This window comes from Solanum lycopersicum, chromosome 2 (genome assembly GCF_036512215.1).
Source record: "Solanum lycopersicum chromosome 2, SLM_r2.1".
In the NCBI taxonomy this organism is placed as follows: domain Eukaryota; kingdom Viridiplantae; phylum Streptophyta; class Magnoliopsida; order Solanales; family Solanaceae; genus Solanum; species Solanum lycopersicum.
The window spans coordinates 52,164,198-52,181,747 of record NC_090801.1 but is presented as its reverse complement, the minus strand read 5'-3'; the positions used below and the strand labels follow the sequence as shown (position 1 = coordinate 52,181,747).

Below are 17,550 nucleotides of genomic sequence, written 5' to 3'. Positions count from 1 at the left end.
TTGAACAAGTTTGAGTATTATATAGATAAATTTAAAACTTCTCTTTTTCCGATTAAGTAACTCATTTTTAATTAGAAAGTACAAAATCATTTATTATGAGTAACATTACTAACCACTCTTGTGGAGTATCAGTCATGTTCAATATTATTGAGCTGAAATCTAACAGATACCAACAAAACTGAATTAGAGAGTCAAGATAGATGCAAAAATAAAAAAAAAATGAAGTTACAAAGATTAAATCACAATAATCGAATGATGAACATATCACATGGTTTGAAATATTTCATATAACATTCTGATTTGTATAACACAACACAAGAAAGATAATTATGGAGATGAACATAATTCATAGTCACAGCTCACAGGCTGAAGATAATTTTGGTCACAGACTCACATCTACTTCTTACTTAACACAATCAGATTAGACCCCTAAAACCAACTTTCTATAGATAATGAGAAACTAGCTAGCAGCTTTAATTAATTTGGGCACAATCTAGTTTCCGTCATTAGTATCTGAATCAACTTGTATAACCAAATTAGGAACGTGTGGCTTTGTCGTGAATGCTGTCTTTGTGCGTTTCTTGCGTAACAAAGACATGCCACCACATTGCCTCTTCTTCGTATCTGGAGGCTGGACATCATCAGCTGATTTCAAAAATGAGTGATTCAAGAGCATGTCTGCACTCCAACGCGCGCTTGGATTCCTGGCCAAACAATTATTCAGGAAATCTTTTGCCTCTGTAGACAGTTTAGGATTCTGAATAATTGGTTCCTCATACTTAATTCGGTTCAACATGAGAATTGATGATTCCCATAGGGGTTCCCCAGTAATCATCTCGTAAACAGTACATCCGAGAGACCAAATATCAAATCCTGGGCAGTACTCCTCCTTAAGTAGAGCTTCAGGTGCCATATACCTTTTAGTTCCTCTTTGCCCCACATTCTCTTTCGAGTTCTGCTCCAAAGTTATGGAAAGTCCGAAATCAGCTATCTTTGCCACCTCATCATCAGCATCACCAGTAAGAAGAATGTTTTCGGGTTTTATATCACAATGAATAACCCCTTTTTTGTGAATCAAACTTAGCCCTAAAAGTATATTCTTTGTGTGCTTTTGGACTTGAAACTCAGGCAATCCTAGTTTGTTAATACGATCAGCTAGGCTTCCAACTGAGGCAAATTCAAGCAGCAAATTGTAAAGATATAAATCATCTTCAAAGGTGATATTAAATCCAAAACATTGAATAATTTGAGGACAATCCTCAAACATTCTTAAGAATTCTCTTTCATTTCGAAGAGATAAAGAGCGATTCAACAAACTAGACTTAACAGCAATGAGAGATGGTATCTTACGAGAACGGGTAGCAGTAGAAGCCATTGATACAAGACCATAGCTTCCTTTACCCAATATTTTACCTCTATTCCACGTAAATTTCGCTTGTTTTTCCACCATTACAATTATTTTTCACACTTCTTTTTTTTTTTACTTGAATGTGAGCTCTTTTGCTAGTGTATGTATAGGAGTCATGATAAATTAGCAGATTGGATCATATTTAAAATTGGGTTGAATATAGTCAGTAAAAATAAATTTGAATAAAACTCGTCTCAACCAATTCTTTGACCCATTTTTACCCTTCTTTTGTTCTTTTATGGACTTTTATTTATTTAGTTTTTCCATTTTTCATTTTTTTAATGTCTTTAAAATGGAAAATTTAAAAAGTATATTTTTATTGTCCAGTAGATTTGATATTCATATTTTTAACTAACTCATTAAAATATAAATAAAATGTACTGATTTTATATAGCGGTTTTGTTTCCTAATATTTCTGTTTTCCCCTTCACAGTGCTAGTAGAAGAAATTTTATTAAAATTTATCATATTTACTTCTTTTAATATATGAAAATTTGAAGCGGTATATAATTAATAAAATATTTAGCGTTAAATAACAAGCACTTATATAAATTGTGATTTATTAAAAAGAGTAATAACTTTGAATTCTAAGTCCTTCACGTGATTAATGAATAAAATAAAGAACCATCATTACTTAATTTCAAATCCTAATAAGACAATTCTAAAATGAACTTATTTTTTGAAATTCTATTTATTGGGTAAATATAATAAATTTAACATTAATTGAGTGCTAGTAAAAATTTTGGTCAAATATATGGAATAAAATGATACAACTCATTTTTTATTTTTGTTTCATTCGTGCAAAATTTTATTTAGTTCTCATCTTCATTTCTTTTTCTTTTTTATTTTGCTACTTCTTATCCATTTCTTTCTTCATGTCTTTAAATATGTTTTAAAGTGTATTTATTAATTTTCATAAATGTAGAATTACATTTAAAGTGTATTTATTAATTATGATAAATATATAATTACATTTGAAGTGTATTTATTAATTATGATATGATAAATGTATAGTTATATTTCTGCACTTAAATCGTCAAATAAATCTATTAAAATAAAATTAAAAGGAAAATTGTTACAAATCCATTGAACTAATTAAGTGGATTGTCCATTGGATATTCATGAATTACTTTTATTCATGTATGTATATTTTCAAGGTGATATGATCCATTATGGATAAACATGTATCTATTAATTTGGTGACCTTTGGGAGTGATATCTCAACACTATAAATAGAGACATCACTCACCATTTAAAGTACACACTTGAATAAGAAGAAAAATCATCTTCTTCTATCTACTTCTCTTGTCTTCTTCTCTTTATGATTATATTCTTATAGCTTGATTTTATAACACGTTATCAGCACGAGTATGCTCTAAAGGTTATAGCACTTCGCAAAAGTGTTATAGTTGAAACACTTGTGAGCAGGAACATGTTTTATTTATTTTTTCTTGTTACATATTTATATTTTCAAAAATTCCTCTTATACTAATAATTTATTTTAGTATATATGTGATATATGAAAATATAAAATATATTGGTTTGTTTTACTCAAACAATTTTATACATTGATTTATGATTATATTAACAGTTTTTCGTTTCATAAACGAATTGAAGGATAGTGAAGTAAATATTCATGTTGATTTTTTATGTGTTAATTATGAGGAACTTATTAATATTTATAATTGCTAGAGGTGAGAAAACTCTCAATCTTATTTTGACTAAATTTGCTTCTATAATTCTTGATTTCATTTAAAGGCTCATGGTTGAGTTCTATTGGTATTGACTTATATGACATTGATTGAATGGTAAGACGATAGATTCAAGTCCCATCGCACCAAAAGGGTAAGACATTTGGTTAAAGTCCAGATGACATAATGAAAAATATTTGCGGATAAGACGGTAGATTCATGTTCTATCGCACCAAGAGGGTAAGACATCAATTCGACTTTTGATGCACCATAATAAAAAGGTAGTGAGTTCAAGTCCCATAGAATTATGACCTAATGTGCCTTGTATGGATAAGACATTGATTTTGAGTCTCAATGCACCATATTGATGATAAAATGATGATTGAGGCAAAATAATATATTTTTGATGAAAAGTCTTGAAATTCATCATATTGAATTTGCTCCATTCCTTGAAAAGAATATGGAAGCAACATGTGATAACTTTGAAATTCGTCTGTTGACTTGCTCCATTCAATTATATGAATGTGGTAGCAGCAAATAATTCGTCTGAAAAATGACAAATATTAATGATATGAAAAAGGACGTGAATGGACGAAATTATAATAGTCATCATTGTGGTAATTATTAAAGGAAAAACACTATGGGTTCTCCAAATAGTCCTTCAAAATGTGAAGACAATTTTTTATTATCAAAATGGTATTAAAGGTCATTGGACTTGTGAATATTGTCGATCCAATAATTTGAAAAGTTTATAAATCCTCCATCAAAAGACAAAAAGATAAAGTAATGGTATACTTGATCTTTCAAAGTGATGTTGAGTTGTGTCATAGAAAATATGATGAATTTTAAAGCCATGACAATGTGCTTATAATGCAAATTAATGAAGTACATACAAATGATTAGTCCATTCCTTGAAAAGAATGTGACTTGTGATGAGTATAGTGAATGCTCGATCATTCTATAAGAGAATGGGTCAAGATGTGATAAAATCATTATGGGTTAGATTATATGCACAACTCACCTTTATGGAAGGTTTGAGAAAAAAAAATGATATATGCCACATCTCATCTCTACGGGAAGTTTGAGAGAAATATATAAATTTTATTTGATGTGAACGGTCAATGATCGTGTGCGTTTATACGTCATAAATATTATGGTATGTTTGTTATGAACTATCGAAAGGACAAAAGAAAGAAATAGTTCTTGCCTATAAGGGTTGTGGTCATTATTGTGTGGCAATATAAATTTGTCATTGATTGTGTACCTATGGTACAACAAAAGTAAAGCAAGAAACATGTTTTGCTCGTGATGTTTTGACCATGACAATAATGATATAATTTCTCCTTGAAGGAGATGCTCACAATAGGGATTGTGTCATGCACTATGTGATAGTACACAAAATTAATAGCAAGCTCTAACGAGTTGTGTTATTATCAGAGGAATAATAATGGGTTGTAGTAAGTCTCAAAAGAAATTAATTTAAGTTTCGAATGAATTGAAAATAAATATCGAGACTATAAATCACTACAACCGAAGGGGTTATAAATATTTATGTAAAAGGATACCCATTGTTTCCTCTTGTTTGTTGCACACTAAAGTGGGCATGCTGATGAAATCACATGCGAAAGTAAATTATAAGTGTACTGAAATAAAGATTAGTTGGCATGACCGGTTGACCATTCTGATTTAAATGTGATGCAAATGTAATTGAGAATTTATGTGGAATATATGATGAAGAAATAAAAGATTCTTCAAGAATTCTCACGTGTTGCTTGTTCTCTTCATAAAATGATCATTGTACCAGCTAAGGTTGAGATTGTAATTTCCTGAAATTTTTGGAATATATAAAAAGGTGAATATGAGCTCATTCATCTGCTATGTAGATCATTTGCAACTATACGATAGGCGTATCAATGCGATGATCACATGTTCTTTGTTGTCAACTTACAAATTGGTGTTTGTAAAGTTGTTTGCTTGAATTGTTAAAATTAAGAGCACAGTTTCAAACTATGGAATTATATTGATGACACTGGTTGATTTAGCAGAAATTGTATGCCTCCAATTATAGCTTAATCATGGTTATGAGAACAAAACTCTCAAATGAGATATGGTATGAGATATGTAACATGTATCAACACATGTATGCATCAAGCCAACAATGTTTCCCCTTTAAAATTGGTTTAGGGTCAGAAAACAAATAATTTTCATCTTAGAGGTTGAATGTGCGGTCATGATCTAATTGCTCCACCATGCACAAAGATGAACTCCCAAATAAGGTTGAAATGAATGTTAGATTTTCTAACATTAGGGGGAGAGATGATTGACATCTGAAAATTATGTGTGAGGTTAATTATGAATTATCTAAAACCTCGTTAAATAAATATGTGAACTTAAAGTTCAAGGGATAATTCAGTTGCATAATGTTGCAAATCAGTTGCCAGATGAATGCACTAACCCTATGATATAATTCAGCTTCAAATACTCTAATATGAAGTCCTTGAAGGACAAAGTCTATGATACGCCGTAAGCGTAATAGACCAATCGGTTCCAAATATAGAATTCCTTGAAGAAGGAAGGAGCAAATGATCAATATGGTCATGATAATGAGGCAAATTCTATAAAAGAACACATTGACATAACACATCATAAAATCTCGAAAAAAAATCCAGGTACCTGAAAATAATGAAAAATGAAGAGATCTTGATAAGTTATGTCATATTGGAATCAATATCAAATAACCGTCGACGGTATCTTTGATATGAGGTAGCGCTCAATGATATAAATTGTGACGAGGATCTTAAATTCAAATCTGTCATAGAATGTGGACAGATAAATGGTTGGCCAAGTAAAATGCATAATTTAAGTATATTGTTCACTTAGAAAAGTGACGTTTTGGACTGGTAGTCCATAAGTCAAGATATAATGTCAGTGGAGTATAATAAATTATTATGCGATGGTATAATCGTAATATATCAAGTACAATTTGTGCCTTGGGGCATAAAATTTTTTCGCAAAATTCTTGACATTGTTGGAGATGTTTTCTCCTATGGTAGATGCAATGAAGTTTGTTTTGATCTGACAACATATGAAAAACTTGAATACATATAATGAATAATTATCATGTCTAGCTAGACAATACTGAAGGTTATATGAAAATCCTTGAAGTAATCGAGGTGTGAAGCATATAAGAGTTTGAAAGAAACTTTTTCAATATATAAAACCTCAAAATCCTTATATGGATTGAAATAGTCAAGGAAGAAAAGGGTACAAAAGAATGACCTTAATTGTCCTTGTATTTTATGAAAATGTCTTGGTAAGACAGAATTTTGTCTTGACCTACAGATTGATAATTTGACAAATGAAATATTTGTCTAACGGTGCACATAGTTTTGATGCAATGTTAAATGGATAAATCACATTCATTGAGTACCCCAATGATTATGAGATCACTTGACATAAATGATGATTCAGTTTGATCTCAAAAGAAGAATGAAGAACTTCTTTGTGATGAAGCTCCATATATTGGGCACTAGTGCATCTTACTAACAATATTTGACCAGATATTTATTTTGCAGTAAATTTTCTGGCAAGATTCAGTTCTCCCCGATAAAACGACATTGAAATGATGTTGAGCACATGATTGAATATCCTTGAAGGACCATAGTTATGGGTTTATTCTATTCCGAGGAATCCAAGACAAAATTGTTTGGTTACGCAGAAGCAAAATATTTATCTGATCAGCATAAAGCTCTATCTCAAGCACGCTATGTGTTTGCATATGGAGGAACAATAATATCATGGCGATCAATAAAGCAAATGTTGCTATGCAGAAATAAAAGTCCTCCATGAAGCAAGTCGAAAGTACGTCTGTTTAAGATAAATGACACATCATATTTAGGAAATGTGTGGTTTTTCTTTGAAAAAGAATATGTCAACCACAATGTACGAAGATTGGAGACATCATCACAAGAAATTAAGTGATGTTTTAATCAGGGGAATATAATACGCGTTGCACTCTTTTTCCCTTGACGAGGTTTTTTCCCACTGGGTTTTCCTGGCAAGATTTTTAATGAGGCAACAAATAGTGCGTATCAAAAAATATGTGTACTCTTTTTCCTTTACTAGAATTTTTTCCCACAGGGTTTTTTTCTAGTAAGGTTTTAACGAGACACATTATCTATGGAAATTAGTGTTACAAATCCATTGAACTAATTAAGTGGATTGTCCATTGGATATTCATGAATTACTTTTATTCATGAATGTATATTTCCAAGGTGATATGATCCATTATGGATAAACATGTATCTATTAATTTGGTGACCTTTGGGAGTGATATCTCAACACTATAAATAGAGACATCACTCACCATTTGAAATACACACTTGAATAAGAAGTGTTGAATGCCTTGAATCGGACCCGCTACAAACAGAAAGGACGGGGGTCTCGCTGCCCGGTCAGCGAGTCGGGGGTCCAGGGGGGCGACGCGCCCCCTGGCCTGAGGGTCCGGGGGGGCGGAGACGCCCCCGGCCCGACGGTATACAATGTTGTTGTATTGGGACCTTAATTTTCTGTCAATTCTGTATGTTGGGCCCAAGCCTGTTAGGGCGTAGTTTAGCACTATATAAAGACGCTATGACAAACCCTATTTTGTAATTCTGTTTTTGCCTCTCCATAATAAAACTGCTCCCTCTCTTCCCGTGGACGTAGCCAATTTATTAGTGAACCACGTAAATCTGTTGTCTTGTTTTTCGCGTTTATATATTTTCTCGTATTATCTCAAATTCCGCACAACAAGAAGAATATTCCTATTCTTCTATCTACTTCTCTTGTCTTCTTATCATTATGATTATATTCTTATAACTTAATTTTATAACAAAAATAACATTATTTTCAGGAAATTCTATATGATATCATATAAACTCACTATTTATATACATCACCATTCATGAGATTAAATTTCAGACTGAGCTTGTCTACGGGGTTACAAGTTCGAGCTAAGAAAATAATTTTTTATAGAAATACAAGATAAGGTAGCATACAATAGATTTTTTTGGTCCGATTTTACAAAAAAAAAATAATTAAAATTTTTTGCAGGATAAGGTGGTGTAAAACCTCATCAGATTTTTATTTTAAAAATGACTTCTTCCGATCAGTTTATATTTCTTTATTTTTGCATTAAAAAATTGGAAGAAAAATAATGGAAAAAAAAGAGAGGCGAAAACAGATAAATAAAACTAATTTGAAAGCATAAGAAGAGACGAACTTGATTTTATTAGGAACGGATATGATAATACCCTGACTGCCCTGAAAGTTTTTTTACCACACACACACACATATATATATATATATATATATATATATATATATATATATATATATATTTATATGTATGAAATCTCCAGAAAAGGACTCAATATATGTAGCATTCAATTAATTAAAATATGTATTTTTTGTTCATTCTTGTAGAAATATATCAAATTTGAATTGGCTTATCATGGTCAAATATGAATACTCGTATTTTACCCATATGTGTCGATACTCTTATAGGTTAACAATAGATTTGAAATTCATATATACCCAATCAAAATACAAGTGATCTAACTCATCAAAATATGAATAAAATAAATTGATTTTATTAATATTGACTAAAATTGTTACTCTTATTTTACCCATATGTGTCGATACTCTTATAGGTTAACAATAGATCTGAAATCCATACATATACCCAATCAAAATACAAGTGATCCAACTCATCGAAATACGAATAAAATGGATTGATTTTATTAATATTGACTAAAATTGTCAGCACTAGTGTAGTTATACACCACGTAACTACGTATAACACATTGTTCTTCCCTACAAACTAAGTTTGCATGATTCAAAAGAATTCTTCATGAATGAATTAGGTAGAACGGAACTCCATATTGGAATTGCTCTTGATTCTTCATGAACCCCCAAGAATTCTCCATGAAAGTATTTCAATTTCTTGATAATTCTTCAATTACCCATGAGTTTTTACAAGATTTCTTCTATGAAAGTATTTTAATTTCTTGATAATTCTTTTACACATGTGTTTTTTTTAAGATTTTCTTTATGAAATTATGGATATTACTAAAACAAGAAATTCCTATCTTGAGGACTACTTTAATGATTTTCTTTATAACTTCTTGATAACTTTTTGGCGATCTCTTAATATTTTATTGAAGTTCTTATATTATGAACCTTAGAACTATGAGTTATGAAAGTTCCCAAATTTAAGACCTTATGATGTTATCTTATGATTCTTTATACCACTTTATTATTATAATGTGATATATGTCTCTCACGAACGCAAAATTATGATACATGATGTGATGATATGAATGAAATTTATGAGCTTAAATGTCATGAATATTAGTCATTCATGATCACATAAGCTTAAGAGAGCTAAGTAGTCAATGGAGAAGACATAAGTCTAAATGATGAACTCTGAAACTAGGTTTGTCGACATAGATTAAGGAGCGTACAGTTGGTTCAGGTGACTCCTTTTATGCTCAATGGTAAGGACTAGTTATGAATCCATATTATGTGTACGGGTATGTCTCATACTCAGTAGTTGAGATCAAACTCAACGCGCTCACATGATAATTTATATCCGTTACACTATTAACCTCCACTAAAATATGATAAAAGAGGTAACCCTAAGGTGTATGTTATGTTTCATTCCACAATTTCACATACGGTAAGCTTTCATATGTACTTGCATTTCTTCCGCCGGATGTGCTGCATCTTTTATTTAGGTACACTGACACGTGATCAAGCTACTAGCTAGGTTTTATAGCTTACGCTATTGGTGAACCTCTCTTTGTTCTCAGTGATTTGTGTTTACGTGTGCAAGGTATATCGATAGATAAATAAATATTTATGTTATATTTTGATCTTCGTGTCCTTCATTTGACAATAGTTAAAAGTTTCTATGACTTTTGCGTTATGAAATCTATTTTTATGAAACATATATCTTTTCAAATGTATTCTCCCTCTCATGTCTAGATGTATACTCATGTTCATGTCATGTTATGGTTATGCTCGGGCTCGTAATGACATCGAATACAGGTCACGTACATGGGTGTAGGCTTAGGCGAGGACAATAGTATGTGTAACAAATTTGTTTCTTAATTTTTTTGTTTTCCTTTTCATAGTGCTACTAGGAGAAATTCTATCAAACTTTTTTCTAATTTAGGCCTCATTTATTTTCATTAAGATTAAGAGGTCTGAATTTGAATACACATTTGAATATTAAAATTTGCATTAGGATTTGGGGTGTTTTGATTTGAATACACATTTGAATATTATGACGTAGTCTCTAAATCTGACCACTAAATATAATGGTGTTTGTTTTTTAATATTTGAACGTGGAAGTGAAATTGAACATTATGTTAATAAAATATTATAAATTTTCATTTCCACAAAATATATCACTTTTGATAATGAAAAAAAGTTTTAAAAGTTTTAATAATCATGATTTGGAGTGTTATTTTTTCATTCAAAAACCTTGATAAACAACAATACATCAAAAATATTATTGCAACCAGTGTTCTTGACACACATCAATACAAGAAAATTATTAATATAAAAAAATTCTTGAAAGGACTTATGAAAACTTACCAATTGGGAAAAATGGTGTTTGATTGAGAAAATTGAGAAAGAAAGTTTTTAGTTATGAGATAAAAAGGCAAGCCGAAAGCAGAGAAACTATGATTTTTTATTTGGAAACTTATCAAATGAGTCTGAATGTTGTTAATAGTCTCCTACAAATCTGATTCGTTCAGACATTTTCAGACCCATTAAGAGTTTTTTTAAAATAAAATAAATGAACTTAATGGGTTGAATTTGAATGATTATGATTCAAAACTAAAATCCAAACGTACTTAATAGGCTGAATCTAAATGATTAAGATTCAAAACCCCATTAAGTGCATACAAATGAGTACCTTGCTACTTCCTCTGTTCAACAATACTTGTCTGCTATATTAAAAATCGATGTCCAACAATACTTGTCTATTTTGTGAAATTTGTAGATAATTTTTACACTTAGTTCCTAATTTACCTTATTATTAGTTATCGTTATTTTCTAAGTACATATTTTAAGACATTGTATTTATTATATTTAATGGATGATATGATAAATTACCATTATGATTATAGTAATTTAAGCGGTGTGCCCAGTCAATAGTGGATAACTATTGTTGGATAGAGGGAGTACTTTTAGTACATGGAAATTTAAAGTTGTATAAATATTCAAAAAATATTCACCAGATGTTGTACATCATTGCGACATAATTCAAAAGAAAGACATTCAGATAAAGTCATGTCTCTCATATCTAGAGAATAAAAGTTCCTTATATTGATGTCTGTTAACGTATTTAATGTCCTATGAAGTAAATATGATTTAAATCTTCATTCATAATGTAATGTTTTGTACTTGTAGGACCAAGTGGATGGGTTGAGAAAAGGAAATGATGAAGTTGGAAATTACCAATCATTCTATATGTTATATATATACTAATTAATATATATGGAACAAAATAGAGATATTTAGTGATAGTAGATTTTCTTTGAATATTGTCGCAAATCTATTTTGTATTGAGTTTCATCTAGAAAGCCTTTAGTAATACTTGTAAGAGTGCTGCTTATAAATAGCCATAGTTATTATTATTGCACAACATGTAATTTTCCTTGGACGTTTGTAATAAGATGAGGGTTTATTATGAATCAACTTAGGTACTATGATGATAGGAGATTTGTTCTTTCAAACTGAAGCTCCATTAGGAATAACTAATTAAATCTATAGGGGTCTGTATACCCTAACCAAAAAATCCTTAAGAGAGGATCAATCCATAAAAATTTCTTACTTTACATACATTACAAACCAATGTTGTATTGCCAGAAACTAGCAGTTTTGGGAGGAGTTTCCACCTTTAAAATCTGCATCAAGTTCTGAGTTTCCTCCTTTAGAATTTGCATCAAGTTCCGAGTTTCCTCCTTCAGAATCTGTACCAAGTTCTGAGTTTTCGCTTTCAGAATCTACACCAAACTCTGTAACCATATCACGAACTTGTGTCAGTCTCCTTAATGCTTTGTTTTCGCGTAGCCTTAAAAAGTACATGCAATGATAACATGGCCTCTTCCTCGTGAACTCTGGAGGCTGGACAATGTCAACTATTTTCAGAAATGAGCTTGGATTCTTGACCAGACAATTATTCAGGAAATCTTTTGCCTGTGTAGACAGTTTGGGATTCTCAAAATTTGATTCCGAATTTGATGATTCCCATAAGGGTTTCCCAGTGATCATCTCATAAACAGTACATCCTGGACTGTACTCCTACTTAAGTAGAGATTCAGGTGTCATGTACCTTTTAGTTCCTCTAAGCCCCTGCTTTAGCGTCCTATTTTGTTCCAAAGTCAGGGCAAGCCCAAAATCAGCAATCTTTGCCACTACAACCGAACCATAACCATTAGTAGTAGCAAGAAGAATGTTGTGGGGTTTTATGTCGCAATGAATGATCCCTTTTTTTCTTTTTGAATCTTATTGAGCCCTATAAGAATATCCTTGGTGTGCTTTTGGACTTGAAACTCAGGCAATCCTCCTCGTTCATGAATACGATCAGCTAGGCTCCCAGCTGAGGCATATTCAAGCTCCAAACTGTAAAGATATAAGCCATCTTTGCAAGTGACTTTAAATCCAAAACATCGAATAATTTGAGGACAATCTTCAAACATTCTTAAGAATTTTCTTTCATTTCGAAGAGATCGAGAGCTGTTCAACCTACAAGATTTAACGGAAAAAGAAGCGAAATATAAGTGGAGGAGAGGTCGAACATTGGGAAATGGAAGCTATGGTTTTGTTTCATTGGCTTTTACTAATACTGATGATACCCCTTCTCCTACCATACCATCTCTCATTGCCGTTAAATCTTCTAGGTTGAACAGCTCTCGATCTCTTCGAAATGAAAGAAAATTCTTAAGAATGTTTGAAGATTGTCCTCAAATTATTCGATGTTTTGGATTTAAAGTCACTTGCAAAGATGGCTTATATCTTTACAATTTGGAGCTTGAATATGCCTCAGCTGGGAGCCTAGCTGATCGTATTCACGAACGAGGAGGATTGCTTGAGTTTCAAGTCAAAAAGTATACCAAAAATGTTGTTTTAGGGCTCAGTTTGATTCACAAAAAAGGGATAATTCACTGTGACATAAAACCCCACAACATTCTTCTTACTACTGATGAGGTGACAAAGATTGTTGATTTCGGGCTTTCCATAACTTTGCAACAGATCAACTGCGGGGACGAGGTGGGGCTCAGAGGAACTAAAAGTTACATGGCACCTGAAGCTCTACTCAAGGACGAGTACTCCCCACGATTTGATATTTGGTCTCTTGGATGTAGTGTTTACGAGATGATAACTGGGAAACCCCTATGGGAATCATAAGATATTATGTTGAACCGAATTAAGTATGAGGAACCAAATATTAAAAATCCTAAATTGTCTACTGAGGCAAAAGATTTCCTAAATAATTTTCTGGTCAGGAATCCAAGCGCGCGTTGGAGTGCAAACATGCTCTTGAATCACTCTTTTCTGAAATCAGCTGAGGATGTCCAGCCTCCAAATGCGAAGAAGAGGCAATGTGCTGACATGTCTTTGTTCTGCAAGAAACGCGCAAAGATAACATTCACGACACAGCCACACATTCCTGATTTGGTTATACGAGTTGATTCAGATTCTACAGACGAAAACTAGATTGTGCTCAAAGATGCTAGTTTCTAGTTGACTATAGAACGCTGGTTTGTAACGTAACAAGTAGATATGAGCTTGTGATCAAAATGATCTCAAGTGTAACCCCTTTATTTTAATTATCCTCAGCCTATGAGCTGACTATGAATTATGTTCTTCATCAGAATGTTATATGAAATATTATCCTTCTTGCGTTATGTTATATAAATCAGAATGTTATATGAAATATTTCAAACCGTCTCATGTTCATCTTTTGTTTTTTGTAATTTTAATCTTTGCAACTTCTTTTTTTTTTTTGCATCTATGCTGTGACTATAATTGATTTTTGTTATGTTTTGTTGGTATCTGTTAGGTTTCTGATTAATAATATTGAACATGACTGATACTTGTGACTCAGAAAAACTGATTTTCCCCTCACTTATATACTCCCTGATTAACAATGAGTCACTTTATAGGAAAAAGAAAAAAAAATTAAATTTGCCTTCAGTTACATATTTTTTCTTAAGCCATCCATAATCATTTAAAGTTATCTGCATATTTTACTTAAACACATCTAATAGAGTTAGTACCTACTGAATACTCGTACTACTCAAAATTAGTATTATTAAACATTCTCGCTGATGTGGCATGGGAAGTGCAGTACACAAACATTCAGAGCTTGATAGACCAATGTTTGCTTCTTCTTCTTTTTCCTGAAAATATATTTAGCAAGACACTATTTTGATATGAAATGACATGAATAACAAATTTGAATTTATTTGAGTTTTTTCGTAATTTCTCTGAAAAGCTAAAGGTGATTGGATAAGTTCATTAATTTCTTATACACAAATTTTTCACTACTCTTTATAAGTAAAACCATTTCTCAAAAGTCTAAAATATATTTATTACTGTTCAGTTCACACTGCCCAAGAAGTGACTGACAATTCATGTATGAGGCTATATTGTGTCATGTGGATGTGTTGGTTTCCATTTCAGAAAATGACCAAAATTCATTTCGAAAGCACCACAAAAAAAATTTAGAATTAAAATTTTCAACCTGAAATTGAGTTTCCTTCGACACCAATCATACAAACAAAATAAAAAGAAGCAAATGGAAGTGAGTTCAGCTAACTTGATTTTAAAATTCCTTTTTCATATATAAGTAAAATAACTTAATTTCTTCATTAACGATTTAATTTCTTTCCGTAACAATGAAGGATGAAAATGAAGAAATCGAAGAAGCTCTGACTTCAAACAAACAATTTCAGAACTAATCTGTACGCCTGTTCTCAATTTATTTTGTTATTTTCTAACAAACTAATGAGCTGTGCAAAATAATATTCCTATACAAAACTAAATGATAAGATTCGTATCTTCTCGAAGATTCCTTGTGACTCAATCCATTTTTATTTTTGTTCATCACCAGACTTTCCAACATTTTGTGACTGAAACATTAATAGTTTCTTTCAAATTTATTTAGGATATGTAATTTGCTATTTCAATTTTTTTTCTCTTTATCAAATCAAGAAAAGGAAAGTTGAACGAAGAGATCTGATGGTGGCTCAAAGGAGGCTAAATGTATTAACAATTTTATATTTTGTACGTAGTATTTAGTCATGCAATAGTACTTAATCTTATAATATAGTTGTCTAGGTATATTTAGAGCACGAGTTATATGTAAACTTCATTCTCAATTCCACAAGAATCATTACGAAAAGTCTTTCATTTGCCTTTCTTTGATAGAAGTTTGATTTTTCTAGAATATATCTTAATTTTTGTCTAATTCTTCTTTTGATGATAATTCGACTTCTGGTAAAAAAAAATATCTCTTAATTATATTTCATCTCTTCTATTTTGTGCTATGAAAATTTTTACTAGAAAAAAACTCTGAGATTAATTAAAAAGATGAGACTGAAAAAAAAAGATAAAAACTGAAAAGTTTGACTTTTATTGACTGAAATTAATTATAGATTTAAATATCCGATAAAATTGATTTGATAATTAAAATGCCTGAACCAATCTAATATATGTACATCCTTAGCGTCAAGATGATGACAAGTACATCGACATTAGAAAGTTGGAGAGAACTACTCAACACATAAAAAAATTGAAGGGTTGAACAAAAATACCATACAACAAGAACAAAGAAAGGACAATCATATACAATTTTGCATCATGGGAGAATGTTAGAAAACTAATTCAAAGAAATTAAATTTCTTAAGGATTTGAATATTTGTTTCATTCATGTCTAAATAATATTTTTAATCGGAATAGTATCTGGAACAAGCCTGTGGTGGCCTCTACGGTAGATAACATGAGTAAAACAAGACTAAGATAATTTGTCTTGAATAGGAGATATGCAGAAGCCCAGTGAGGAAATGCAAGAGGTGTGAAGTAATGGGTACAAGGAGAGGTAGAAGTAAGTTGAAATGTATTGGGGAAAGTGAATAGACAGGATATCACGCAACTCCAAATTACCAAGGACAAGACCTGGATCAGAGGATGCAAAGATCGTATATTAGGGTGGAAGGTTAGTATGTATTAAGTGTTGAAGTGTTTGGTCGTTTCTATTAGTAATTCACTTTTAATTACATAGTCGTATGTTGTTTATTGTGTTTAGGCTATCATATTGTTATTGTTTTCTTATTGATTGATGCGCTTTTTTCTTCATTATTTGTTTTCCTTTTTAATACCTACTTTGATATGTTGTACTATGAAAGGTATCCACAACTTGCTTGAAATTGAAGCATAGATTTATGCAATATATGGTAGAAAGCATAATAGGGGTGGAAAAGAAAAAGTAAGGTGCATATATTAATATGTTTGTGTTTGTGTGTGTATATATATGTATCTTGAATCCATACTCAAAAAAGTAATTTCAAATAGCTGCATTGATGCACTTAAGGAAAAGATCACCCAATATATCTTTTACTCATTCTTCCTTCAATTCCCAATCAGACATAGTTTAATTCATGTTCAAATCTGTCTAAATCATTACATGGATTTCATCACATGTCCAGAAAACATAATGCAACACCATATAATTGTCTGATAGAACATTATATAATTGTGCATTGTGTTTTAAGAGGACACTCCAAAACAATGTCCATATATCACCATTGAAAATTAGATAATCTAGAGGATATGAGCTCAGCGAAGAACTATGATCTAAAACCAGACACAAAACTTATTGGAGCAAATAAAATTTGCTGATCCTATGTTCTACTTCTCTTATACTGAGGATCTGGCAAGGATGAAACTGATGATGCCACAACCATTGAATCATTAGAGCTTTCACAGCTAAAATATGCATCAATAACGCCATCGGGAGTGCCTGGAATAGATTGACATTTCCGCTTGTTGGTTTGGCAGATTTTGGATCCAGAAGTGCCCATTAGCTCTAGAATGAGATCATGACATTCATCAATGCTGGCCTGTTTGAAGATGAAGAACTTCAGTGACACACAAATCAAATTGGCAAAGTGATATTGCTAATCAAATATTATAAGGTACTACTAAGAAGCCCATAGAGGTCATAAAACTCAATGTGAAAGAGTGCAAACCTTTCTAACTTTAAATATAGCCATAAATTGATTGAGGTAATCGAGTGCATTGCAAGGCTCAATCTCATTGATGGCGTAAAACAATGTTGCAATTGCAAATACAGATGGGGGATAATGCAGAAGCCTAGAATCTGCATTCA

General features: G+C 31.5%; 1 protein-coding gene, 1 long non-coding RNA gene and 2 pseudogenes across 2 annotated transcripts; 1 reads left to right on the top strand and 3 right to left on the bottom strand.

The window, feature by feature from the left end:
- Nucleotides 1–219: 219 nt before the first annotated feature.
- On the bottom strand, nucleotides 220–1,673 carry LOC101262383 (mitogen-activated protein kinase kinase kinase 20-like). Its single transcript, XM_004233898.5, has one exon. It carries the CDS (start codon nucleotides 1,448–1,450, stop codon nucleotides 494–496), a length of 957 nt encoding a protein of 318 aa, XP_004233946.1. The 5' UTR covers nucleotides 1,451–1,673; the 3' UTR covers nucleotides 220–493.
- Nucleotides 1,674–12,026: 10,353 nt separating this feature from the next.
- LOC101262689 (mitogen-activated protein kinase kinase kinase 20-like) lies at nucleotides 12,027–12,919 on the bottom strand (annotated as a pseudogene).
- A 1-nt stretch (nucleotide 12,920) lies between these two features.
- LOC101262992 (mitogen-activated protein kinase kinase kinase 20-like) lies at nucleotides 12,921–13,874 on the top strand (annotated as a pseudogene).
- A 2,954-nt stretch (nucleotides 13,875–16,828) lies between these two features.
- Nucleotides 16,829–17,542, bottom strand: LOC101263282 (uncharacterized). The gene is made up of 2 exons (XR_011215156.1): nucleotides 17,411–17,542; nucleotides 16,829–17,281 (listed from the first exon to the last, which is right to left on the bottom strand). It is a non-coding gene; the product is annotated as an uncharacterized lncRNA (long non-coding RNA).
- Nucleotides 17,543–17,550: the final 8 nt, after the last annotated feature.